We start from the raw sequence: 27,760 nt of genomic DNA on the forward strand, positions 1-27,760 counted from the left end.
GCCGGAGCGGAAGATGCGGAGTGCATGCGGATGTGTGAGCGCTCCGCCGCTTCTGACAGCGTGCACGCCCTTCTGTCCGTTGCAGTCCCAGCCGGGAGTGTGTGTATGCGGTGAAGGGGTCGGCGCTGGTGGTGCCGCGCGGCCGGAGCCCGGCTCCGCCCGGCGGCGCCAACACCGGCTCCGGCTCCGGCTCCGACATCCAGCGGCACCTGCAGGACATGCTCAGTCTGATCCGGCCCGACGACAACCTGCGAATGGTGAGTGAAATCGGCGGCACGCGCTCTCCGGCTCGCTCGGCGATGGCCGGCGCCCGGCGCCCATCTGGCTGCGGGCCGCCGGCATTTACATGGGCGGCCATTTGTCGCGGGAACGGTGGTCGCCGCTGGGAACGGAGCGGTCCGGCCGGCTGGCAGGCGAGGCGGCGTCCGCCAGGTCCCGTCAGGGCCTGTCAGCGCCCCAGCTCTCGTCAGCGCCGTCAGCTCCTGCTAGATCCCGTCGCCTCCACCCCCCCCCCCCCCCCCCACTCTCGTAGCGCTCGCCAGATCCTACCAGCGTTTGTTGGCTCCGCCAGATCCCGTCAGCGCCCGTCTGCTCCCACCAGCTCCCGTTAGCTCCGCCAGCTCCCGTTAGCTCGCGTCAGCATCTGCCAGCTCCCGCCAGCGCCCGCCAGCTTCCCGTCAGCCTCCCGTCACCGCCCCCAGCTCCCGTCAGTATCCGTCAGCTCATGTCAGCTCCCGCCAGGGCCCGTCAGCTCCCGTCAGCTCCTGTCAGCTCCCGTTAGCTCCCGTCAGCTCTCGCCAGGACCTGTCAGCTCCCGCCATCTCCTGTCAGCTGTCGGTATTGGTCCCGAGCGCGCGACTATGGCGGGCCGTCGGGTCGAGCGGACCTGTGTGGCGCGGTGTGGTGACGGGTAACCGGGAAAGGTTGCATAGCAAAAGATCGCCGGATAAAAGTACGTAAGGGATAAATGCCGCATGGATACGGATCCGCATGGATAACGGTGCTATGCGAAAAGTCAGGGTACAGATTGTCTCCCCGAAATCGTTTGAAAATGAATTGGTAGTGACATATCTCATCAGGGATCATACGGAATAAAGTCAGGCAGCATGCATGACCACGGAGCGTAGGAGGGCATAACTATGCATGACCATGGAGCGTGGGAGGGCATAACTATGCATGACCATGTATGGCAGGTGTAAAGATCACGGCTGTACGCGATTAAGTTCACGGCGTACACTGACCATGCATGGCAGGTGACTCCGTCCCTTAAATGGGCGCTCGTAGGTGGACACGACGACTTGTGGCTATAGCTAGACCGACAGGCGGCGGGGCCCGCATTCTTTAGTTCCCACCCTGTGGTGGGAACATGAATGGACGGGTGCCGGGCGCCGCCTGAAGATAGAGCGGAAGCCAGACATTTGACTCTGCTGGATAGTCGGCGTTTTCTCCTCGGAGACATCCTGCCAGTGGCAGAGCCTTCTAGAAATTCTGGGGACGAGCACAGACTTGCAAAGATCGGTGTTCTGGACACAAGGCTGGGAGGCGCCATATAGTAGGCTTAGCGATGTGCATGGGTCCAGGATTTGCCGGATGGTCGCCACAAATCCGGCCAGATGGCGGCCTTCGTCTTCTGGTCCGTGGTCCTGTGTTCCATCACACCGTGAGGTGTCGTGTGGAAGCGTGTTTAGAATTGGCAATGGTCAATTCTGACCCGCTTAGCAGTGCACTCTGACCCGCTCAGCAGTGCATATGGCTTTTCTGGTAACGTTCGGGTGGATGCCTCAAGACTTTGTATGCGCTTTTCTAGTACGGTCGATCAAGATACTGGAAAATGGCTTCTACGGACAAAGAACTCGTGCTCTGTGGGCTAATGGTCCTCTGTCGCCAGCATATGTGTGGACGTGTGCGCAATAATTTGCATGCATAAGCGTTGCGGAGCTGCATTGTGCTGAGTCGATCGACGACCGATAGCTTCGAATAGCCCGCTATGCTATGCGAGAGCAGGCCCGTATCGCATGTGCAAAAACCCAGCGCGGGCTGGGTGCTTGTGGGCCCGGTCTCGATCCGCCACAATCAGGTCATCGCTTTCCACGGCTCTGTGCCGATTTGTTGCTGATTGTTTCCGTCTCAGATACCGGTTTCTCCGACCGCTAACGGCTGCGTGGAGGCCAGATCGATGCTTGTTGGCTTGTTGTGTATCTTCGCTGCGTCCGCCGGTCTCCTTCCGGGCTTGTCATGGGTAGCGTAGCGTCCTGGAGCCCCGCTCACGTGGCCGCAGAGGGTCGGCCGGCGGCTTCCTGAGAAAAGCCCCGCCGTGCGTTTCCTGTGAGGTGTCCCGGAGGCGGGCGGGGGGGGGGGGGGGAGGGGGCGCCGTTATCCTGCCTCCCGGAGCCCGTGTCCGGGACTCTGGTCGGCGTCGAGCGGGGCGCCCGGCGGCCGACTTCGCCCCCAGAGCTTGTGCACGCCGACTGTGCACTTTGCACCGGCTAGGCACCGCATGCGCAGGCCTGACGTACAAGCCTTCCGCCTCAGCAGAAGTTTCCCACATACGCATGGCATTCGCCGCTTGTGTTTTGAAGGCGATGGGTTGGACAAAGGGGTCCGACCAAGCGTCAGTTGAACGATCCCAACACGGAGGCGCAGAGCCGGCGGCGGGCGTGGGGTTGCGACGGCCGCACTCGTGTTCCGTCAGCTGGCGCGGCGGCCGGCGCCGGGCGCCGATAATGCGACCGTCCGGCCCGCGCGGATGGCCGGACCATGTATGGCGACGGTCGACGCTATCGAACGCGTGCTCTGCGGACGGGCCGGTCGGCCGTGTCGGCGGTACCGGGCAGCGTCAGAGGCGGGCGCCGGCCTTGGTGAGCCGCTCAGGCGGGTTGGCGGCCAGCCGGGCGGCCGGGTCCCCGGCATGGTTGACTGGCTTTCGTGGGTTTGGCGAACCTGCAAGGTCAGAGGAGGAGTTTCCTCCATCTCGAGGCAGTTCGCCTTCTCCGCTTTCTTATGAAGCATCGTGTCCGGTCCTGGCAGGAACTAGATTCTTTGCAAACTGCAAGAAATCCTCAAACCTTGACACGTGCGCACAATAGATCTCAAGACGCTACACAAGATGACGTCGATGCATCCATCGCTGTGCCTAATTTCGCGTGACGGTACGTCTGGCCGGCGGCGGGCGCAGCGGTGGCGGAGCCAGCCGCCTGGCCCGCCGCGGCGCTGGTGTGGGAGCCGACTGGCCGCTGCCCGGCTGCAGCGCGGGCACCAGGCGCGCCGGCGGCCTACTTCCGCGGCGGCCGCGGCGGTGCGGCGGCGGTGACGGGCGCGGTTGCCGCGCGGCCTCCACAGCCGCCGCCGTCGCCCGGCGCTGGACGCCGTCACAGCAGGCGCTGGCCGGTCCGGGGTCTGCTGCTGGTCGGAGCGTGGCGGCCGGGCGGGCGGCGCGGCCCGTGAGGGCGGCCCAGCCCCGGCAGCCGCCGAGTGCCTCGCGGCTGATCTGAGATCTGTCCCCGGAGTGTCGGACGCTGCCGGTCGGGTCGCGGAGCCGAGCGGGCGGACCGCGCCGGCCGGCCCCCCGAGCGCCGCCGTGAGGGCGGCCCAGCCCCGGCAGCCGCCGAGCGCCTCACGGCTGATCTGAGACCTTCCCTGGAGTGTCGGACGCTACCGGTCGGGTCGCGGAACCGAGCGGCCGGACCGCGCCGGCCTGCCCCCGAGCGCCGCGGCCAGTGGGCTGCGGTGGACCTGCCGCTCTGCGTCTCAGTGGCTGGGCAGGCGGCGCCCGCAGACGCCGATGGCACCGTCCAGCGAGTGTCAGAGATGGATGGGGCGCTGCCGGTTCGGAGGGACGCCGCCGCTCGCTCGGCCGGCCGCCGCCAGCCTGTCGGAGGCGCTGCTCCGGCGTCGTGCGCGGCTCGCCCGCAGTGTCCGGTCCACAGCGGCTGCAGTGGCTCCGGGTCCTTGGGAGCGCCCCGAGCCAGCATGCCGTCACGTCCGCGCAGGACGGGTGATGGGACGCCACCACCGGCCCATGCGCCGCGGTGCATCAAGACGCCGTCGTTACGACTGGCTCACTCTCCCGGCGAACGGCGCAGTAGAGCCGGCTACAATTCCGGGGAAGCCAGCTGCGCACCGGTTCGCTTCGATGGATTTGGGCGAGATTACGCGGCTCGTTATCGCATATATGGAGGGGATCTCGCGGATCGGGCGCCCGGGCCGCATCTTTCGGACCATTGCTCAGCGATTGGAGGCCGTTGTGTCGCAGCAATTCTGCGTTTCACGCGCGCTCTTTTGTTAGTGGCGTGTTTTTATCTATTTTGTTTGACATGGAATTTGCTCGTCATGCTGCCTTCAGTGTATCATTTAATGTATTTCGAGAAAATAGGGAAACCAGCTTGAATGTGGGTTTTAGCCATGTGGGCACCGGTACAGATGTTTCTCTGTGATATTCCACGTTGATGTTACGATGAGGCATTGACATAATTTCTTCCTTCCACTTGTTATGCATTTATTTATACTGTCTCTGTTTGACTGTGCATATGTGTGACCTGAGGTCTTAGTCGGGCATAAGCCAATAAGACTGATATTGGGATGTAGAGCTTCTTATCCCGCTGTGGCAACATCTTCATCATGTTACTTTCAGCCCCATCCCCGTCCGAATCCCAATTTCAACCCTAACCCCGTCCCAGCCCCAGCCCCAGCCCCAGCCCCAGCCCCAGCCCCAGCCCCAGCCCCAGCCCCAGCCCCAGCCCCAGCCACAGCCACAGCCCCAGCCCCCAGCTCCAGCCCCAGCCCCCAACCCAGCCCCAACCTCAGCCCTAGCCCCAGCCCCATTCCGCGCGACGCGTGCTGCGTGCCACGTCAGGGTGTTCCTTTCACGGGCTGCCGGGCCGCCGGCCGAGCGGCCGTTTTTGCCGGTGCGTGAAAGTGATCGGCCGACCGGCGGCGCGGGCGCGGATGCCTCCTTTCGCCCTGGAGATTGCGGCACGGTGGCCCGGCCGGCGCCGACGGCGGACGGCCGTGGGGCGAACGCCGCGGGCTGGGGCGGGCTCAGCCAGACGCTGTGGACGGATGGACTGACCGACCGACTTGGCTGGCAGATGGACTGACGGCGGGACCGGGCGCTGGTGCGGACCGACTCGGTCCGGTTTTGTGGAGCGTGTTTGTCAGGCTCCGTTTGTTTGTGTTGCGATCTGCGGTGGCGGGACGATAACACGCTGGTGTTTGCAGGGCACTTCGCCTACTCGGCGCGCTGCGTGCTGCATGGCGTCCCCCCCCCCCCCGCCGCTCTGCGTCGTCTGTTTCAGCGCGGGTGTGCCAGGCCCGGTGTGCCGGCGGCGGCCGCGTGACTGGGCGCCGCGTCGCGTGCCACGCCGCGCCGTTGACGGACCGCCTGTTGTGCGTCGGAGAGCGCACCGGCGCTGACACGCGCCCCGCTCTGCCCGCAGGCGGTGCGACTGGAGAGCGCCCACGTGGGCCGGAGTCGCTACCTGGTGGTTGCGGCGTCGCCAGCGGCCGACGAGTGCTGCCTTCTGGGCATCGACTGCCAGCGCCGCACCACCATCGGCCTGGTGCACCGGCTGCTGGCCGAGACGGAGATCTCGCTCGACGGAGACGGGTACGTCGGAGGCGCTCCGGGGACGCGCAGGGCTGGCGGCAGCGAGAGCGGGCGTGTTCGACCGAGGGGTGGGGACAGGCCTCGCGGGCGGAAGTGGGTTCACGTAGGGGACGTGATGAAGTGAATTGGAGATCACGGCCTTTGGACTGCCAGTGGCAGGTTGGCCCCAATATCACTTACGGTGTGTGTACGTCGGCGAGACGGAGGGGACGCTGTCTGCTGGCAGGCGACGGTGTGCCACCATTCTCTGTCAATCCATTGGGCCCGCTAGCCGCAGGCCACGTGGTCATACACTGGCTGAATCCCAGACTCGAGACAGATGTCCGCAGACGTGGGTGGCGGCGGCGGCACATGACGCGGCTAGAAATTAGGCTAGCTGCCAATGGGGGCCACCCACCCGGGCGTCGCCGGCCGCCCCCACTCCAGAGGGCCGGCCCAGGTCCCCGGCAATGGCACCCCACAGCGCGCGGCGCCCAGCCGGAGCGGGCCGCCCGTCGCACCCTAGCATTAGCGTCTGCGGCGCGGTGACACTGATGACCGGTTCGGCGCGGTGGGTCGGGCGACGCCGCCGGGCCGTCCGTTGTTGGCGTCGCCCGACAGTGCGGCCGCGCGCTCCGCCGGCCGGCGTCGGCCTCTCGCGGGGGTCGCGGCTGGGATCGCTCTGTTTACCGGCGGCGGCGCGCCCGTGCGTCCAGCGCCGGTCGGTGCCGCCGTCGGACGCACCTGTTCGCGTCAGGGTCGGCGGGTCGGCGCCGCCTGGCGCTCCGCGTGTGACGTCACTCCGCCGCCGCCGCCGCCGCGTGCGCTGCGAGCGCGCGGTGCCTAAGCGAGCTGCGAGTGGCGCGGCGCGGCGCGGCGCGCTTGAGCGTGAGCTGTGACCGATGTTCGTCCCGCGTGCCGGCAGGGGGATCGTGGTGCGTACGGCCGGCGACAGCCATATCTTCAAGCCCGTCTCCGTGCAGGCCATGTGGTGAGTCAACTCGTCTGCACCGCGCTGTGTGTACCCTTGGTTTCCGCTATCTCAGTTGTCTCCTTTCGTGCCCTTATCTGGTCGCGCCGATAAGATGAACGCATCGATTTGTTCGATGTATTGGTCGATTCCACAAGAAATCAGCGTGATATGACACCCCATCAAAACGTTTGTCACTGCAGTGACGTCCTGGCCCAGAGACGCATAACGCTGATTTGTGCAATGCGCCAGATTTCGTTACGATTCATGCAATGCGTTTTGCCTGTCGGCCGTCGTCCTTGGTGTGCTTGTGCCGTTCTCCCCGGCCATCACGACAGCGCTGCCGGTCTTTGCGCTCGCCGCGGTGGGGCTGGCACGCCTCCGACGTCCCTTATCGGTGGCGGAGGTGGCGTAGGCGTCTCGCGGGCGCCCGGTGTTGGCGTGGCCGCGACACCGGCGCGTGACCGGCCCGCGCCGGCTCCCGGGCCGAGCGCCTGAGGTGGACGGCCGCCGCCGCAGCCCGCTGGCACACGGACGGTGGCTGCTGGCGGCTGGCCGCGTGCCCCGCGTGCACTGACGAGCCGCCGCGTCCGGCCCGGAGGACGCCGGCCCGCTGTCCGCTGCCGTGGCGGCAGGACTGCGCCGGGCACAGCGCCGGGGTCTTTCCTCCCGGCGTGCTGAAGGGCAAGGCGGGTCGTTGACGGGTGCCGCAGCTGTCGACGCTGAAGGGCAGGCCGCGGCTGCCGGTGTTGACGATCGCCGCACCGGCCTGCCGGTTGCGTAAGCCGCGCGCGGCCGCGGCCGACCGCTGCTCGACCGCTGCCCTCCTTCCCCTCCCCCTCCCCCCTCCCCTCCCCCGCTGTCCGCTTGCAGACGGACGGGCGCCGGCGGCGGCGGCGGCGGCAGCGGCGGGCGGCGGCGGTAGCGGCGGCGGCGGCCAGGTTCTGCGAACGGATTAGTCCGCCGCGCCGTCGGCTACCGGGAGGGGGGAGGGGAGGCGGGCCAAGGCTGTCCGCCGTCTGGGACGCGGCTGGGTCGGGCCGCGGCCGCCGTGTGTGCGCTGTCGCCGCCGGCTATCGAGGATGTCTTGGCGGGACAATGGACGGACCTCCGCGCTGCGGCCAACTCGGCCGGGCGACCGGCGACCTTGGTGGCCCGGCCGCCGGCGGTTGGGCGCCGGCTGCGGAACTGACGGGTTTGGCCGTCGGAGGCGGACTGGCGGGCAACGTCGGACCGGCCAGCTCCAGCGGTGCGGCTGCGCGGTCGCCGCCGCGGCGAGGCCGACATGTGGAGGAGCGGCCGAGACGGCGCGCCGCTCCGGCCGGCAGGGCGGCGGCTCGGCATGGCGGCTGGCCGGTCTTGACTACAGCCTCGTCAGGACGTAGCCGTGCCGCGGGCTACAACAGTGTCGTTCGGAGATGCTGTTCGGGGGTGTGGCGCCGATAGCGTAGTGGCTAACACGCGTCTGCGTTAAACTCTGCGCGTCTGGGAAACCAGACGTACGGGGTTCAATTCCCGCGGTGTCCACTCTTCCTGCCAGGTTGAGGAGCAGGAGAGTCATATAGCCTCAGCACCTGAGCGCTTCGTAAAGCCCCATTGGCACACGCAGGGCTGTTGTCGGCCGGTCGGCAGTCTGGCCGCCGGCAGCAGTCTGGCCCATGGCAAACAGTGTCGTGGTGGCGACAGCCTGGCCCTGATGGCGGGCGGCAGCGCGGGAATCGCCAGAGGTCGGAGGAAGGACGAGCCGTTTTTGCGACGCGCCCGGTTGTGCGAACCGTGCGGAGTGTGTACGGTTTCGACAGACAGCGGCTGATGTATGGACGTGCTGCATCTCCCCTGTCGCGCCGGCACTGCTCTGTCGGTTCATATGATGGCGTTGACCTTGGGCTGGTGTTTGCCCCGGCGCGTATCCGTCCCCCGTCACCTGTGGGCTGTTTGGCGGAGCGCCGCCGCATCAGGTAACGATTCAGTGGCGGTGTAGTGTGGCGCCATTGACTCATCGCGTCCAAGATACCGCCGCGGCGTCAGACAAAGCGGTCGTTTGTCATGGAACCGGGAGCGATTGGATCCCAGGCTCAATTGAGCGAAACAACAGGAAATAGCCCGGGGGCTCGCCGCGGGACCAGAGGTTGGCCAGCTAGACACCGATCGGATCTTCCGAGCTGTCCGTGGATGCCGCCGTTTTGGGCAGTGCGACCTTGGCAGGCTCTAGCCGTACCCTGGCCGCGCTCGTCCCGGTGCTCGGGCGTTCCGTTGCGGCGCTTCACCGAGGCGCCACGCCGGCAGCGCTGGTAATTTAGTGGTGGCGATCCCGCCGCTGAGGGCCGTCGACCCGGCCAGCTGGGCCCGGGTCTGAGTCACGAGGGCGATGGCCAGAGGGGCGGCGCGCCGCTGTACGCCGTCAGCGGCTCCACAGACTACTGAACCCCGGCAACACTGCATGCTGGATATGGCTTGGCTCAAGCGTTTGTAATGTGTCCCGGAAGCGTCTACTCACATTAGCTGTGCGGTTTTTCTGAGGCTGTTTATGGTACTCTGTCGTTGACACCGTTTCGTGGTTTATTTGCGCTCGTTTCCCGTCGCCCTATTTGTCTGGCTGGGGCGGCTCAAAGCTAAACTGCGGGAACGAGAGCGGCTGTGTGTGTGTGTGCGTGTGGCCGGCCGACCGTCGTTTGGGTGCGTTGGTGAGGCCTGCCGGCCCTCGCCGCCCAGCTCGGCAAACGAGACCGGGTCACCGGCCGCCAGGGCAACATCCAGGCCCGACCAGGCCACTCCAGAGCCACTCGGCGGTGTCGAGTGGACCGGGCACGCCTGCGGTTGAATAAGATGCATGCTTATTTAATGGCACGTTCGCGATAGCGCCGATAAACGGTCGGTCAGCCGCCGCAGCATTCCGCCCGAGCGAGCTGCCGCGCATCGCTGCATTCGCTGTGCGAGCTTGGGCCGATAGTGCAGAGCCGGGCGAATCAGGCGGCTCAGCTGAAGTTCTGCCCGGCTGAGCGTGTCGGGCTCACATTATGCTTCCTTGTGATCGGAAGTTAAAAGCTTGTAGCGATCGGGGGCGAACGTCTCCCTCGAGCTGCGCTAACCCGGCGCTGTGCTCTCGGCTGCCGTATCGATCACAGGGATCGCTGTCGTCCCGCGCTGGGTGTACTCATAAGACAAGCGGGGATCGCCTACAGGTCGCGAATCGATCTTCATCGAGCCCGGCGGAGCGAGCGCTCCATCTGGCCCGCGCGCCGTACGTGGTCGACGGCCAGCTCCGACCGCGCGATTGGTTGGCATCGGGCAGTGCCCCCCCCCCTCCCCCTCCCCCATCCTCTCCAGAGCTTCGTCGAAGCTGTTCCCAGATGCGCGATGCCACCTCCGTGGACCAGGAGGGATCGGCCTCGCTGGCTGTCAGGGTGCCCGGCGAAGTCGGCCGTCGAATTCGTCGTCATGAACCAAACGCAACGCCCGTGTTCCTCGTTGCGAAACGGCGTCATTTCAGAGATAATGGCGAAGGTCCCTGGAAGCGTTTATGTTCGGCCGTGGCGGCTTGTTGGTCCGCTGGCGGCGCCTGGACATCGCCTGCGACGTTGGCGCCGGCCTGCCGCTTGTGCGCCGGCAAAGCGCTCCTTGTGTGGAGCTCACGTGTCTGCCGACTGTTTAGATTGGCGCCCTAGTTGATCCAGCGCTCATGGCTGGCCCGGGCCAGAAGGCCCCTCATTGTTCGCGGGGCATTTAGGATCAATCAACATGTAGCGGCGTGAGGTGAAGCCCATGGACGCGTGTTGGTCCACGGAGTCGCGGCAGCCGGGTCGGTTGGGGACGCCGAAGCGTGGGCGCTTGCCACTCCAACGGTCTTACGGACCGTATCTGTCCTCGCCTCCTGCTCGTGCGGCACGGGAGACGGGGCGGACGAGCTCGTGCGGCTGCGCTGGCCCTGATAGTCGCCATCCGCGAGCCGCCGCAGATCGGCCGACCGCGGGCGGAGACGCGCCCCGGTCCGCTGGCGCCGGCGCGGCTCTAGTGCGCCTCGGTTCAGCTCGAGCTTAGCGGTCTTCTGTGCTGATCGGCGCCGGTGGTTCTTGTAGTCGTAGTCTCTGTCGTCGGAAGCTGTGTTTGTCCTAATTCGGACCGCTTTTGGTGGCTTCACCGACCACGTGACATGTAGAGGGTGCTCTCAAGACGGCATCACCGGGGCTGTCACCGTTATCTTAAGTGATCCCCGTATTGACGCTCTCCTCCGCCCCGACAGTGCACGCCTGCTCCCTTCCGTCGGATCCCGGTCTGTGCCGTTACAAACGCAGCGCCGCCAGTTGGCCCCGTCCGTCTGACCCGGCCACCGCTGCCCGACAGGTCGGCGCTGCAGACGCGCAGCACCGCTGCCGCAGTGGTGCCGCGGCCGCTCAGCCGACCCGACTGGGTCAGCCCGACGAGCGGCTCGTCGCCTCCGACCAGTCGTGCCTCAATGAGTGGCACGCCATGGAGGACATCGAGTCGCGCCGGCCGCCTTCGCCCGAAGCCGCCGTAGCAGGTCAGTGAGCGCCGCGGCCGGTCTGGACCGGGCCGCCGGTCTGACCCGCCCGCCCCCCCCCCCCCCCCGCCGCCCCCCCCCCCCTGTCTGACTGCCCCTCTCCGTCAGTGCGACCAGGCATGTCTCTGTCGCCTTATCCGGGCGGAGAGCGTGCCCGGCCGTTTCTGTGCCGCCAGCGCCCGCTGTAGCAGAGCAGAGCGTCGTTTCGGCCTCGGCGATCGCCTCCACTCCGGGAGCTGATGGCCGCCCGCTCCCCGTGACCAGTAGCTGCAGCGGGTCATTGCACCCAATTCCCTGTTGTGGACGGCCGTTGTTGCAGATCGCTGTTTCTCATCCCCTCCCCCCCCCCCACCCCCCCAAGTGCCGGGTGATCCTCGTGCTCTTGCCCTCGCCGCGGGCATTGAGTGCCTTCCCAGGTCTGCCGACGACCTCAGCGGGCAACCAGCCCCTCGGCTGCCCCCCCTACTGTGGAGGGGGGTGGCCAGACCCCTCGGTTGAACACCCCTCTGCCGCGGCAGGATGATCACACACCTGTGTCGACTCCGGACGAGCAACGAAAGCCCACCGCGGGATTCGCTTGCGATGCACAGGCTCACTGTTGAAACGCGCGTGAATCATAGCGTTACGTAGTTTTCTGAACGCTCGGGTACTAGGCAACTTCCAGCGTGCTGGTCGGATGTTAAGAGCTTAAGCGTTTGGTTCAGGATCTTAATGTAACAGTCGAGAATGTGCTGTTAGCTGCAATGACGTGTTGTAGCACATGGTATTGCTTGCATATGTCGTCATTTGCAGTTTTTTCCGTTAATCCGGTGTAAAGAAGAGCGCAGAATCCCGTCCACACTCGAGGCTGGCGGGGTAGTTTTTGTGCCGCCCAGAGCCGTTGTGTGGTATGATGTGACACCGCGCCCCGTCCCCCCACTCTTGCTCCGTTACAATCGCATCCTTCCTCTCCACATCCTCCCCCTCACCCCCCATTTCTGCCCTAACTGTACCCCCTCCTGCTCGTCGGCTATCTTATCCCCGTTTGCAGCCCGCCTCCTTTCCTCCAGCCCGTGGGCCGGATCATCCCGTCTGCAGCCTGCCTCCTCTCCCCCAGCCCGTCCCCCACATCATCCCCGTCTGCAGCCCGCCTCCTCTCGCTCCGCCGTCCGCCTCGAGCCCCCGCCGTCCTGCCACATCTGACCGGGCCCGCGCGCGCGTGCCTCCAGGCCATCGGAGAAGGAGGAGACGCAGCGCGTGATCCGCGCCCGGCTCCGAGAGATCATGCTCAGCGTCGACCTGGATCAGGTCACCTCCAAGGAGCTGCGCACGCGCCTCGAGGACGAGATGGAGTGCAGCCTCAAGGAGTTCAAGGGCTTCATCGACGCCGAGATGCTAGTCATCATGGGCCAGATGGACCACGCGTCGCGCATCTTCGACCACCTCTACCTGGGCTCGGAGTGGAACGCCTCGGACATCGAGGAGCTCAAACGGAACGGGTACGTCGCGCCGGCGCGCGCCCCGTCTGTACATACGCGCCGCGGGCGCGAGTCGCCGCGCACGGGTGCACCTGTAGAATGGGCGGCGGCGGTGATCCGGCCGCACGACGCCGGCGCCGGCGCCCGCTGTTCACACACCCGCGTCGCGCTCACCACCCGCGCAGCGCGCCGGGCTCACGCAGCTGCCCGCCGCGCCCGCAGGATCGGCCACATCGTGAACGTGACGCGCGAGATCGACAACTTCTTCCCGGGCCGCTTCCAGTACCTGAACGTGCGTGTGTACGACGAGGAGGCCACAGAGCTGCTCAAGCACTGGGACAAGACGTTCAAGTTTATCGCCAAGGCCAAGTGAGTGGGTACTGCGACGAGAGTGGCGAGAGAGGGCGGCCGGCCACCGGAGCTCTGCAGATCCGCTGGACAGCTGGCTTCCTGGCTTGGAGGCCGGTTGTAAGATTGCGCGAAGTATTCGTAAGGTCATTTTTTTGCGAATGGTAATCGGCGTTTGCGTGATCTCGCGTGCAGACTGGGATGCAGTCCGAAGGTCACCTTTTTGCAGAGGCTGATCTGCCACATGAGTCACGCCGCGGTCGGCTGCCAGTATGTCCCCGCCTTCTGATGCTCTCCGGCCATCTGTCTGTGCCGATGAAAACAGAGTCATAAAATCGCCAGAACCCGGCGCTGCCTTCGCCGGATGCGGACAGCGATAGTGCGTGTGACGTCCGGTAGAGCATTGCAATAGCAGCGGAACCGAGTCTGGCAGCTCTGCTGCGAATCCTGTGTAAGATCACAGGATGTCGTCGCGCTTCACGGAAGCGTACGCTCGCAACGCTGGCTGCCCTCACTGACTGGGGCTCAGGGTCTGGCGTCCCCTACGTAGTGCGCATGTCTTCCAGGTGCGGCGTGGCATGTTTGGCAGGCGGTGGCGTCCGCCCAGCGGAGTCTCCTTTGTGTGCCGAACAAAACGCCGCCGGCCGTGGACAAACGCGCGCTGTTGCGGGCCGCCGATGTCTCTGACAAACACTCATGACGCCTACTCCTCGGCGAAGGAACGCCGGGAGAAGCGGCTGTTTATAGCGCTGTTCTCGCTGGGCCGTCTTCTCCGGCGGCGCGCGCGGCGCTCCGACCGGGCCGGCCCGGTGTCCGCCGGTGCCGCGCGGTCCGTCGTCTGATCGGGGCGGCCGTGTTCGCAGGAGCGAGGGCTCCCGGGTGCTGGTCCACTGCCGGATGGGCGTGAGCCGGTCGGCCGCCGTCGTCATGGCCTACGCCATGAAGGCGTACGGCTGGAGCTACGAGAAGGCCTTCAAATACGTGAAGCGGAGTCGCGGCTGTGTCAAACCCAACGCAAGCTTTCTTAGACAATTAGAAACCTATCAGGTATGTGGAAAGCTTGTTTATCCATAGCTTGTCGTAGAGATGTGTCGTCGTTGCCTTCGCACATTTTACTGATCTGCATGACTGCGGCTTGTCGACGGCGGGCATTTATCGAGTCAATGTATCTCGTTTCTGCAGGCAGTTCGCGCAATGCCGGCAAAAAGAGCCTGTCGCTTGGTTTCCCTTGAAGGCCCGCGGACATCTGTGCGTGCCCGCAACTGTGCATGCATAAATCAACAGCAACCCGTTAGTCGGCCGTCGGACGAATCACGCAAAGCGTGGTGGCGGATTTTGGGCCAAGGGCGCTTTGTCGCACGCCAAGCGGAGTCCAGATCCCTGGACGGGCCGCCGTGCCGGGGCGGGACGGCCAGCCGCGGGCCGGCCGGAGCGGCGCGTGACCCTCGCCGGCGCCCGGCAGGGAATCCTGGACGCCAGCCGGCAGCGACACAACTCGCTCTGGCGCTCCAAGTCGGAGACGAACCTGCAGAGCGGTCGGCTCTCGTCGCCGGTGTTGCCGCCTGGCGAGGAGACGGGCGACGCTACCGACATCAGCGCCGCCTGCCGGCCTGACTCGCCGGCGGCCGATGCCTCGTCGCGGCCAAAGTCCTGGTCGCCGGCCGACAACGTGGCTGATTGCGCTGCTCGCGCAGATGAACGGTACGGTGCGGGTGGCGTGGGAGGGCCGTCTCCGGAGGAGGCGTGTGTGGTGGTCCATTACTTGGGCTATGTGGGTTTGGGTTTTGCGTCACACTTGTCTGGCGTGTGAGTGCTTCTTGTCGTGTGACGTATTACGTGGTTTTGCGGTATTGTTAAAGGAAATCACGGCTCTCTTAGAAGAAGTCAGCTTGGTGAAGGATAATTTCAGAACGAATCTATAAATGGCATACATGCAGTGAGGACGTGTTTCATCCTACATCGTCCGTACGGTGTCTGTTGTCCGGCGACGTCCCGGGACACCAGCCGGGCGTGTGTAGGACTTGACCGCTGTGCTGGTAATGTGGCCTGACCTCAGGCTTTCCCAGTGTGACCCCGCTGGCGGCGGCCCGCCCTGACGGGCGCCCCTCTCCGGCAGGCACCACGCCGGGCCACTACGGCCGGCCGACGCGCTCCCGCAGCCGCTCGCAGACGCTGCCGGGCGACACCGCCGCGCGCGCGCGTCACCTCCGTCAACCTGCGCGTGCAGTGTAACGGCCAGGACTACAGCGTGTCGCAGAACCAGGCCATGAACCTGTCGCTGCCGCTGGAGCCGCTCGAGGGCGCGCTGCGGCCCGACCCGCAGCCGGCGCCCGTGTTCGAGTGCGTCAACCCTCGCCCTGGTGCCGACCGAGACCTGGGTCGGCCAGGTGGTGGAGCTGCGCTCGCGCGACGCGCCGCCGTCCGGCCGGCGCGCTGCCGCCGCCGCCACCGCCACCGCCCACCGAGCCGGCCCGCCGGCCTGGTGCGTCGCCATGGCCGAGGACTTTGAGCGTCGCTCGTCGTCGAGCGACGGCGCGCGCCGGCTCGTGCGGCTCAGTGGAGCTGGCGCCGCCCTCGCGCCAGAGCTCGTGGAGGCTCGCTGGAGGGAGCGCTGCTGCGCGCCGCCGGCGTTGCAGTCGCCGAGCCGCAGCAGCTCCTGGGGCTCGTACGACGCGGCACATACGGCCGTCGCCGACATCGACGCGGCGGCGACGGGGCTGGCGTTCCCGCGCGTCGATGCCGCCGTCACCGCCGTCAGACCGCCGGGTGGCGCGGCACGGCCGCCGCTGCGCCGCTGCCGCCGCCGCCGCCGCCGGGCGACACTAGCCCCGGGGCGCCGCCGCCGGCCGTGTCGCGCATGAGCGTACAGCTCCGGCAGCCGGCGGCGCCGCGACTCGGCTCGCACGCCGTCTCGCTGGTAAACCTGTCGGCCGGCGGCAGTCCGTGCCGGCCGGCCGTGTCGTCCGTCTCGCTGACGGACGAGCTGCCGGCCGGCGAGGCCGAGCCGCGCCTCGCCACGCCCGGCCAGGTACGCCGACTCGCGCAGCAGCTGGAGGCGCGCGAGGCGGCGCCGGCCTCGCCCGGCTCGCCGGGACCGCGCCCCGCGGCGCCGCCGCCGCTGCCGGTCGTGCGCAGCGTCAGCCTGGACAAGCTGTATGGCCGGGAGGTGCCGCCTCGACACGCCCAGCCCGACAGATGAGGTCAGCGTGGCGCAGGCTCGTCGGCCGCTTCGAGGGGCCCGAGTCGGCCGAGCCGCGCCGCACTTCGGCGCCGCCCGACGCGCCCGACTCGGCGGCAGCGGCGCCGGCCGGCTCGCCGGCCGTGCCAGCGCGCAAGTCCAGCCTTGACCTCTCGCGGCTGGCGTCGTTCACGCGCCGCAACTTTGGCCAGGTGTTCGGCCGCAGCCGCACTGCTAGCCATACGCCCGGCCCGGTGGTGCGCACGGCCGCAGAGGCCGCCGCCGCTGCCGCTTGCCGCATGCGCGACCCGGCCCGCAGCGCAACGCGCCTGCACGGCAAGACGCACCCGCTCGCCAAGCTGGACGTGCGGACGCGGCACGTCAGCTCGGTGTTCAACACCTATGTGAGCGCGCGGCGGCGTGCGCATTCAGGACCGTGGAACAAGGAGCGTGGTGCATCAGTCATGTGCCAGTACAACGTCTCTCGTAGTGATGTCTTTCTCCTCTTGGCGTCTCGCTCCTGCCGTGTCAGTTGCGTTTTGTTTGATTTGTTTTATGGTGGGTCATTCCGCGTGTGCTGGATTGCATTTCGTCGCGTGCGCGATATTCGCGATGCGGGAGGCGACGTGGATCGCTTCCGTTACGGACCGTTTGAATGTTTTAAAAAGTTTTAAAAGAATGCTAATGAGTCACGTGTATGATGGGCTCTTATGTTGAACGACCTGCGAAGGGCCCGCGTGAGATGTAGTATACTCAAGGATGGTAAATAAAACGTGATCCGTGCATTCGCTGTGTGATCGATCCATATGATGCGTGCTCGCCCCGCAGAAATATGAAGCAACGGTTGTAAAGAGGAGAGGACTATGATGTCAATGGAAAAGAGGAGACAGGGCCACGTTGTCGATGGAAAGAGGAAGCGGGGCTACGATGTCGATGGAAAAAGGAGGCAGAGGTACGACGTCGATGGAGAGAGGGGGTAGGGCTCTGATGTCGATGGAAAGAGGAGACAGGGCTATGGAAAAGGGAGGCAAGGCTATGATGTCAATGGAAAGAGGAGACGGGGTTACGATACCCATGGAAAGAAGAGGCAAGGCTATGATGTCGATGGAAAGAGGAGGCAGGGCTAAGATGTCGATGGAAAAGGGAGACAGGGCTTCCATGTCTATGCCTGGGAATCCCCGAGCCCACTGAGTGTACCAGCACCTGTCAGACCCTGCGACTCAGTCGGAAAGCGGAGTAATGCTTTGTATGAACACTGGCGCGGCTGGTAACCGAGTGTGGAGGGCTGGGGTGATTATCATCCGAGCAGTAAGTTGCGTCCATCACCACTGGCCGATTTAGGCGGAAGTTTGCGGTGCAACGTCTTCCTCCCGCGACGAGAACGAAGAAGCATATTGTGATAAAATATGCTGACGCAACCGCTCGGCGTAATCACAAAGTAACGCACTGCAATGTTTCAAGTACTTGAAAGAAATGATATAATCGCCACGCATCGGTGTCAGCCAATGGGCCTTCCGTTCTTTGAGTCTTTAGTAGGAAGCATCGCCTGACGCTGATTTAAGGTCAGCCAACATTTATTCAACCGATTCCAGCGACAGGATGTGAATCAGACCTGACTCAGACGCACACGATTATGACGCGCCGACAGTGCTTCAGGCGGTAGTCAACTGCAACCAATGTACACCCACCGAACGCGTCTTCAGACATCTCGATCACATCACAAGATCGTACATCACTCTCCTTATGTCCGAACTGAATCTACTGGGCCTGGCCGGAACGATCCCACCTCCTTTGACAGTCAAAATGGCAACCGGCGCGCGGCCGTCATACGGCGACAAATCTTTTCGTGCGCCAAACTCTGAAAGACGGCGTATTTGAATCCACTGACACGACCGATCTGTATCACTTTGCAAGGACGATAGGACGATTTCCACTGGCGTAGGTTGGGTGTCACCATGAGGTACTGGTGACGCCCGTGCTTGTGCCGCTCGCTGCGGGCAGCCCCCAGGCGTCTCCTCTATATCGGCCCGCGGCGCCGGCGTCCCCGGCCACCACACCATCAGTGTGGCGACCACCGGCATCCCAGGCCGTCACCACCAGAGAAAAGCTGTGCTGATGGAACGCTTTATCGCAAGACGGATCACGTGGCGGACTGCGGATCGTCCGTCCATACATCACAGGCGCCCACCCGCAGGCCACACAGCGCACCCCGCCGATCTCCAGACTGACATCATCACACCAGGAGACGCACTCCACCGATCTCCAGACTAGCAGCATCACACCGCGCGACGCACTCCGCCGATCTCCAGACTGACAGCATCACACCACGCGACCGCACCCAGCCGACCTCCCAGACTAACAGCAATCACACCACGCGACGCCACCCCGCCGATCTCCCAGACTGACCGCATCACACCACGCGATGCACCCCGCCGATCTCCAGACTGACCGACATCACACCACGCGATGCATCCCGCCGATCTCCAGACCGACAGCATCACACCACGCGACGCATCCCGCCGATCTCCAGACTAACAGCATCACACCACGCGACGCACCCCGCTGATCTCCAGACTAACAGCATCACACCACGCGACGCACCCCGCCGATCTCCAGACTAACAGCATCACACCACGCGACGCACCCCGCCGATCTCCAGACTCACAGCATCACACCACGCGATGCCACCCCGCCGATCTCCAGACTGACAGCATCACACCACGCGACGCATCCCGCCGATCTCCAGACTAACAGCATCACACCACGCGACGCACCCCGCCGATCTCCAGACAAACAGCATCACATCACGCGACGCACCCCGCCGATCTCCAGACTAACAGCATCACATCACGCGACGCACCCGCTGATCTCCAGACTAACAGCGTCACATCACGCGACGCACCCCGCCGATCTCCAGACTAACAGCATCACACCACGCGACGCACCCCGCTGATCTCCAGACTGACAGCATCACACCACGCGACGCATCCCGCCGATCTCCAGACTGACCGCATCACACCACGCGATGCATCCCGCCGATCTCCAGACCGACAGCATCACACCACGCGACGCATCTCCCGCCGATCTCCAGACTAACAGCATCACACCACGCGACGCACCCCGCCGATCTCCAGACTAACAGCATCACACCACGCGACGCCACCCCGCCGATCTCTAGACTAACAGCATCACACCACGCGACGCACCCCCGCCGATCTCCAGACTAACAGCATCCACACCACGCGATGCCACCCCGCCGATCTCCAGACTGACAGGCCATCACACCACGCGAACGCATCCCGCCGATCTCCAGACTAAACAGCATTCACACCAACGCGACGCACCCCGCCGATCTCCAGACTAAACAGCATCACATCCACGCGACGCACCCCGCCGATCTCCCGACTAACCAGCATCACATCACGCGACGCACCCCCGCTGATCTCCAGACTAACAGCATACATCACGCGACGCACCCCGCTGATCTCCAGACTAACAGCATCACATCACGCGACGCACCCCGCGATCTCCAGACTAACAGCATCACATCACGCGACCGCCACCCCGCTGATCTCCAGACTAACAGCATCACATCACGCGACGCACCCCGCTGATCTCCAGACTAACAGCATCACATCACGCGACGCACCCCGCCGATCTCCAGACTAACAGCATCACATCACGCGGACGCACCCCGCCGATCTCCAGACTAACAGCATCACACCACCGCGACCGCCACCCCGCTGATCTCCAGACTGACAGCATCCACACCAACGCGACGCATCCCGCCGATCTCCAGGACTAACAGCATCACACCCACGCGACGCACCCCGCCGATCTCCAGACTAGCAGCATCACGTAGTCTGCAGCGCCAGCGCGGTCGTTTAGCTGCACCTGTGTAAGCAGAACGCCTCAGGAAACAGGCCCTCCAAACGCGGGCGGAATCTTGCAGGAAGAACATACATCTGAGCAGAGATGAATTCGACCACGTTGTCACGCATTTGGACAGTTACGGGCACTTGGCCCACGATCGGGCCACCGCCCACGCTTACACCTGAAGCGTTTTAGAGAGATCAAACCGCAACGCGTAATTTCAATACTCAGTGTAAGTAAAACAGACCAAGACGTCACAACATGAAACACTGCGCAACAAGCAGCACCTAAAAGTCATCCGGACAGATAGAAAAACAGCACATAAAAGCACCCGGAGAGTAGAAAAAACACAAACTTCTCTGGACATATGTATGGTGTGCACATATGTCAACGCCAAAATAATATGGTAGACTTCCTGGAGTAAAAAGTAAGCGTGTGGAGCGGCCGTGGTAGAATACATAGCATTATAACATCCTGATTACGGCAACCCCACCCCCCTTCCCAGGCATCGGACGTCACGCGGGCCAACCACTCAAAAGACGTGCTGCCGCTGCCCTTCTCCCCCCCCCCCCCCCCCCACGCCGCTCAGACATGAAAGCCCCCCCCCCCCCTCCCCGGCTGCCATTCCGATGTGGCGACGTCCCGCACCCACGTCCGCCGCCGCCACTGCCCACTACGGCTGTCCGGGCTGCTTGGCGAACCGCTGGGCCAGGTGGCTGGCGACCGGTTGGTGCCGGTTGGAGGACGCGGCCCGCGCCCAATCACGGCACGCGCAGCTAAGCGTCGGGCGGCGGCGGCCGGCGACTGACCGGGTGCGCGCGGCCCGCACCCGCCAGCGGCCCGACTGCGGCCCGGTCAGCGCGCCGGCTGCTCCCAGCGCCGGGGTACTCGACCTCGGAGAGCGCGCCCCAGCGCCTGGGAACTCGTGCTCCGAGAGCGGCGGCGGCGGCGGCTGCGCGCCCGCCTGGCCGTGCGCGGCCGGCGGGCGCGGCCGCGAGCTTGGCGCCGCGGCGGCGGCCGTCGGTGCCGGCCACTCGTCGCCGTCGTCGCAGGCAGCGGCACGCGAGCTGACCGACACCCAGCCAGAGGTGGCTGGGGTGGAGCGCTGCACCCAGCGTGGTCCGGCACACACGGGCGTCTCGCGGTCGCGCCCCGGAACCGCGACGGTCCAGCCGACAGCAGCTTTGTACTCGGTCGGCAGGTCGGGCTCCTTCTCGCGGCTGGGCTTGAAGGCGATGGGCCGGGCGGCAGCGCCTGGTCGCCATCGGGCGCGTACACGGCCACGCCTTGCGTCGTTTCTTCGACTGCGGCACATGTCGCCCGGGCACCAGCTCGACGCCGAAATGGCCGACCACGCGGTCCAGCACGGTGAAGGCTTGGCGGCGCGCCATCGCTAGCATGCAGAACTTAGAGTTGTCGATGTCCTGGTGGAACGGACAGGCGAGGTCGGTGAGATAGTCAAAGTGTCCCTGCTTCAGAAGGTCGCCGCACGAGGTCTCCAGCTGCGGCTCGCCAGCCGCAGTGGAACAGCTCGTACAGCAGCCGCTCCAGCGGGTACACGCGGAACGGACTGGTCCCGGCGGTCGGCCGAGCGGTCGTGCAGCCACTGGAGCGCGCCCTCCGTCTCGGCCAGCTCCAGCGAGCCGCTGAACACGGGCGGGTAGTCGTCCAGCTCCTCCTGCGGGTTGATGAAGTTCTTGAGCCGGATCCAGACGCCGGGGAAGTTGGTCTCGGCGCCCGGGTGGCCGAGCGGCACCTGGTGCGTGGCCTCGGAGATGTCGCGGCAGCGCGACTTGTACCCGGCCGGGATGCGGTCCGGCTCGATCAGATACGAGCACGAGCGGAGCACCCCGTCGGCGATTGTCCACTCACAGAGCGCCACCTCGCACGGCAAGTACTCGGCCCCCTTGCCGAAGTCCGTGTAGCAGTGCAGCGAGACAAACAGGTTGTAGAACTTGACGCTGGTGAGCGGCTCGCCGCCGCTGCGGTCGTGGACCATGCTGGTCACGTGACGCAGCATGTTGTCCTTCTTCAGTCGGAGCTCGTCGCGCTCAGCCGCGATCTGGGACAGCGGCACTCCGCGGTCGTCGAACTTGCGCGTCAGGTCCATCTTGGCCTGCTCCTTTTCGATCTTCGCCATGTTCTTGTACTTCTGGCGCTCCAAATCCGAGAGGTTATTAAAATGTGGAAATAAATAGTCGACCAACTCCTTCTTTGAATTAAACTGTAACCCTCTTCGTCGGAGGATGGGCTCCTGCTCGCGCATGTACATTGAAAACGGATTTATCTGTGGTTTGTTCTTTTTGGTTGGCATCTTCGTCCTTGTTTCGGTTCACAACCGATACTATTCCACCGGAATGAGTCAGCTGCCTGGGAATGAGGTAAAATAAAGCATATAGCGAACAATAACACTATGACTACCGACAACAAAGTGGTTGCGTATTTCATGACACGTATCGCGACAATGCCTTGGAAATTATCGCCCGCGACACATTTTACCGGAGCTTTTTACAACGAATGGAACATCTGACCCCAACCATTCAGACGAGCTAGGCCTACAAGCAGCACAGCGACGACGTACATGTTTAATTTGAACGTTCATTTTGGCTGGTCACCATGACTGGGAACATCATGGTCACCATCATGGGAAACATATTGCAGGCCTTGTCATGCAATGCGGCACTCCAGGCCCAGCCCATACGAAAGCCGAAAGGCACCGTAGGCCAAATATTCATTCACCACGAACATCAGGACATTGATGGCGTTAGTGGGCCACGAAGTGGAGTTCACTAAAAAAAAAGCTACCAGTTACTTGGAGACGAGTACAAATGTCTGCCCTTTACAGATCAGGCAAGCACGACGTTAAAGATCCAGGCGGACACCAAGCGCAGCGCGGGAAGGCCGGCTGCAAATTAGTTCAGCGGGACGAGACCACGGCACGAGTCCGGGCCAGCGCCCCATCACATACCAGGGGTGTAGCCGGCCGCCGTCAGCGCGCGCCGCCGAGTGTGCCCCTGGCCAAAATTACCTCGCTCCGGCACAAGGCCGGCGGGTCACGTGACCGGCCGGCCGCCGGCAGAGCGCGGCGGGCGGCGTCCAGCCCCACCAGCCCGGCGCCCCTCCCCCCCCCCCTACTTCCCGCAGGCATTTCCGCTTTCTTTCGATGTTCCTCGCGCAGGGTGACGCACGCACGCAAGCATTATATACACACATCAAAATATACGTGCATATATATATATATATATATATATATATATATATATATATATATATATATATATATACATATAGACACACACACACACACACATATATATATATATATATATATATATATATATATATATATATATATATATATATAGACACACACATACATATATATGGGGCGGAGAGGAAGCAGATTGTTCTTTAAATGGCTGGTTAAAAATCACAACGGTCTCAGCATTGATGATCATTTTGTCTATTTTCTCGGTCAATCTGATGCTTCCGTCAGTTTCTTCTCGATGTTCGTTTAAAACGGCACCAGAGATTATGATGCAAAGAAGATATAGATTGTCATATTGCATGGCCCGGCATTATCACATATTTCTCAACGTTTCATTCTCCGTTGGACATTTTCTTGACTGAGTTTTAAACAGAGTTGATGTCATAGATATGAAATACGATTAGATCGCCATTACCCATGTTAAATTACTCGCGGACGTGCGCAATGCAAAGAGGGACATCAGCTGTGAAATGGCAAACACTCGCAGACCAATCGGACAAACTCAGGTAAAATGGGCGAGTTGCGGACCACTCCAACATCAAAGCTCAAACCAATAATCATACGCGCACATATCCAAAACAAACAGACGGTTTCACTAAGCCGGCCTGGCAGCCATGGTGCGGCCACGTGACCTCAAACTGACCCCTGTCTAAAGACGGACGTCACCAGTCGGCCTCTAACACGCGCTCAAGTGGGTGTCAAATTGATCGGCTCTCCGCCGAGGGTTTTTCCGGAATGGTTTCCGAACGGCGCGGAGAAGCCGCGCCAAATTTTGCAGAGCTCTAGACAATTGAAAATCGGTCGTTTGTTATGAAAAATTAGCTGTACCTTGTAAGGTCACTGACCTATGGCAGATCAAAGACAGGTCATGCATTCAGCACAATCAATTTCTAGAGAAGTGTTCAATTTGATGCAACGACGGAGTGTTCCGACAAAGCCATACATCTCTGAGATAATTTCACAGGAAACACAGTAATTGAATGAACAGATGCCATTGACCCAGGGTCAGGTATAGGCCAAAATCCGGGGCGGACCGGACCGGACCGGGGCCAAAATCGGCCTGTTTTATTACTCTAGGGCTTGCTGTGTGAGGCAGTTTCTGGTGCTCATTTTTAATTCATTGATGACAGGAACCGCATTATGCATCTTCTATGGACATCTCAAAGGGCAGGATAGGTCACTGATCTAAAATGGTCCATGTCAACATTTGTTTTTAATATATTGCTTAGCGTAATCTTTGCCGGTTATTCAAATGCAAAACCCAAAGCAGTCTTGTATGATTCTGGTCAGTATGACCTTCAAAAGGTCGAACAAGGTCACCGACCTAAAACGAGCATGTTAACTTTTGCTGTAGAGGAGATATCTAGGTTCCGGGGAGACTGGGTAAACCTGAAGTTTGACCCCGTTTGACCTAATCTGACTCGACGATCACGACCTAGGAGCCTCAAGCTTTGGCCTAAGTGAGTTCACGTTTAGGCAAACACACCCTGTGAATTTGGTGTCTCTAGCTCTCTTAGTTCCTGAGACCTCAGGGGTTTAATTGATCCCCCCCCCCCCCCCCGAGCGAAGGGTATCCGACCGGTCACCCGGGCGCGTGCCAACCCCGTTTCAACGCTTCAAGAATGGGATGAAATGTCTACACGGCTTTTTACGCACATGCGCTCATGGCGTGCGTCCCGCCCCACCGCTTCAGATGTCGTCTGCATGGCGAGCTCCACTCCTCGCTCTACGGCCTGCGAGCGCTGGGCGCTAGGTAGTGTATGACCCGCAGTCCGCAGCTCCGCGACGCCCTCTGATGCAGAGAGTGGCGGCGGCTCGGTCCCTGCCAGCTCTTCTAACCAATCGATAAGATCGGTGCAGCTGGCGGCGTCAAGGTTTCTATCCGGCAACTGGTCCGGCAGCATCTCGTCACATCACTGATTTCGGAAAACGAGCAATTCTGGTACGACGTGGCGCGGGCTTCCTGACGGATCTCCTTAACAAGGTCAGCAAACATGGCCAGTGGCCTGACTTCCGGCGGGCCCAGCAGCCATTCCGGTGCAGAACTAGTCGGGCCGTGCGTCGGACCGATGGAACCAGGTCTCTGAGTGACGGCGCCGCCGGTGACACTCAACCCCACGCCAGGTCTCTGTGTGACAGCGCCGCCAGTGACACTCAACCCCACACCAGGTCTCTGAGTGACGGCGCTGCCGGTGACACTCAACCCCACGCCAGGTTTCTGAGTGACGGCGCTGCCGGTGACGCTCAACCCCACGCCAGGTCTCTGAGTGACGCGCGCCGGTGACACTCAACCCCACGCCAGGTCTCTGAGTGACGGCGCTGCCGGTGACACTCAACCCCATGCCAGGTCTCTGAGTGACGGCGCTGCCGGTGACACTCAACCCCACGCCAGGTCTCTGAGTGACGGCGCTGCCGGTGACACTCAACCCCACGCCAGGTCTCTGAGTGACGGCGCTGCCGGTGACACTCAACCCCACACCAAGTCCTTGAGTGACGGCGCCGCCGGTGACACTCAACCCCACACCAGATCTCTGAGTGACGGCGCCGCCGGTGACACTCAACCCCACACCAAGTCCTTGAGTGACGGCGCCGCCGATGACACTCCACCCCACACCAGGCCTCTGAGTGACAGCGCGTGCCGGTGACACTCAACCCCCACACCAAGTCCTTGAGTGACGCGCCGCCAGTGACACTCAACCCCACGCCAGATCTCTGAGTGACGGCGCCGCCAGTGACACTTAACCCCACACCAGGTCTCTGAGCGACGGCGCCGCCAGTGACACTCAACCCCACGCCAGATGTCTGAGTGACGGCGCCGCCGGTGACACTCAACCCCACGCCATGTCTCTGAGTGACGGCGCCGCCGGTGACACTCAACCCCACGCCAGGTCTCTGAGTGACGGCGCCGCCGGTGACACTCAACCCCACGCCAGGTCTCTGAGCGAAGGCGCCGCCAGTGACACTCAACCCCATGCCAGGTCTCTGAGTGACGGCGCCGCCTGTGACACTCAACTCCACGCCAGGTCTCTGAGTGACGGCGCCGCCTGTGACACTCAACCCCACGCCAGGTCTCTGAGTGACGGCGCCGCCGGTGACACTCAACCCCACGCCAGGTCTCTGAGCGATGGCGCCACCAGTGACACTCAACCCCATGCCAGGTCTCTGAGTGACAGCGCCGCCGGTGACACTCACACCAGTGACACTCAAACACAACAGGCTAAACACAATTTTCAGCACTTCCCTCTCTACTCAGGGGGCAGCAGCATCACTTTGTACATCCACTCTTTATTGTTCATGCAATGTTTGGTGCAAATACACAAAATAAAAAACAACCTGAAGTCTTCCTGACAGCATGCATGCCATGAGTGATGTTGGTTGATGGGACAGATCAAGCTGATACTGTTTGATTTGTGGAGTACAGTCCTCTTTGATCAATTGTGCATGAAGTCAACCTGCTGGTGCTTTGTCACAGCATGTATACAGTCAATCTACAGGCCCCAGCTGCTGAAAAACAGCCTTAGGTCTTCAGTTACCCTCTCATCATTCACAAAATGACACTGGGGGCAGGCATAATACACATGAAGGAATCTGTTCCCTTCCCCAATGTTAGGAAGAAAGCAGCAGTACAAGATCACATGAAAATGCTACTTTCATACAATAATCAACAACTTTTTTGCATTCCATTGAGGATTCAACCACAGATCACATGAAAATGTTACTTTCACACAATAATCAACAACTTATTGCAGGTTCCATTGAAGACTAAAGCTAAGGTGGCGCAAAAAACTAGCAATAGTTACACCAGAATTTGCCCTAAAAATCACAAAGCTCATGTGTTTTAATGATATGGCACATCTGTGCTGTAAATTTGTTATGTTGCAGCTTTTCCCAGACGTCAGACTTCATATGAGCTGGACTTAGAATTAACTGCATAATCAACACAATTTGTTCAGGCCATGTGAAATTAGTTTGGCAAAACCACTGCATCCGGGTTGGACCCGAGCAAAGTGAATGGTCAATGGGCCAGCCCAAATTAAGATATAATGGTAACAGCTAACAAGAAACATTAGCATGAGTATTCATGGGTACCACACCAGCATCTGAATTTTGGTTTTGGCTGTTGGGGGAGAGAACAAAAATATTAAAATCACAGCTTGTAGTGAGAACAAAATAACCCAAGTAAATTTGTGCTGTTGTGCATCTGTTGCACCATTCCGCAGAGCACATAACGCTAACTTTATGATTGAAATGTCATGCAAGCTACACCATAAATTGGAGCATCTGGGGCATGGTATTTAGCACAGCTACATTCTAGCTGAGGTACAATCTTTCTCACCTGGAGGAAAGATTTTGGGGCAATATGACACCTGCCCAGGCTTTAACTGACCTAGATGTACTTAATTTGGGAACAAGTGTGCAGTTCTCAATTTAGTTTGATAGGATGCTAGCCCCTCTCAAACTTTGAGAACAAAAACTTGGTCAAGATCAGGGAGAACATGGTTTGCATCATTTTGGGGGATAAAAGAATTTACTAATTTTTTTACTTTTGTACCCGTACGGCCG

The 27,760-nt window shown here is 62.2% G+C and overlaps 2 protein-coding genes across 7 annotated transcripts in view; one reads left to right on the top strand and one right to left on the bottom strand.

The window, feature by feature from the left end:
• Window positions 1-218: 218 nt before the first annotated feature.
• Window positions 219-19,918, top strand: LOC119090095 (protein phosphatase Slingshot). Its single transcript, XM_037212889.1, has 10 exons — window positions 219-257; window positions 5,436-5,605; window positions 6,510-6,575; window positions 10,931-11,077; window positions 12,282-12,551; window positions 12,753-12,899; window positions 13,742-13,925; window positions 14,365-14,579; window positions 16,376-16,460; window positions 19,901-19,918. Exons 1-10 carry the CDS (start codon window positions 219-221, stop codon window positions 19,916-19,918), a joined length of 1,341 nt encoding a protein of 446 aa, XP_037068784.1.
• Window positions 19,919-21,238: 1,320 nt separating this feature from the next.
• The window catches only part of LOC119089683 (protein maelstrom homolog), a 23,706-nt gene continuing 17,184 nt past the window's right edge, over window positions 21,239-27,760 (bottom strand). For 3 of the 6 annotated variants that reach the window (XM_037212484.1, XM_037212485.1, XM_037212486.1), the window contains exon 2: window positions 21,239-22,299. In XM_037212484.1, the coding sequence (XP_037068379.1) occupies window positions 21,404-22,243 (840 nt within the window). In that variant the 5' untranslated portion in view covers window positions 22,244-22,299 and the 3' untranslated portion in view covers window positions 21,239-21,403. Of the gene's footprint in view, window positions 22,300-22,897; window positions 22,929-27,533; window positions 27,710-27,741; window positions 27,757-27,760 lie in introns of those variants that run through there. The other 3 variants (XM_037212488.1, XM_037212483.1, XM_037212487.1) reach the window with 3 other exon arrangements.

Source organism: Pollicipes pollicipes, unplaced genomic scaffold, assembly GCF_011947565.3.
Source record: "Pollicipes pollicipes isolate AB1234 unplaced genomic scaffold, Ppol_2.1 Scaffold_3087;HRSCAF=3621_pilon_pilon_pilon, whole genome shotgun sequence".
In the NCBI taxonomy this organism is placed as follows: Eukaryota; Metazoa; Arthropoda; class Thecostraca; order Pollicipedomorpha; family Pollicipedidae; genus Pollicipes; species Pollicipes pollicipes.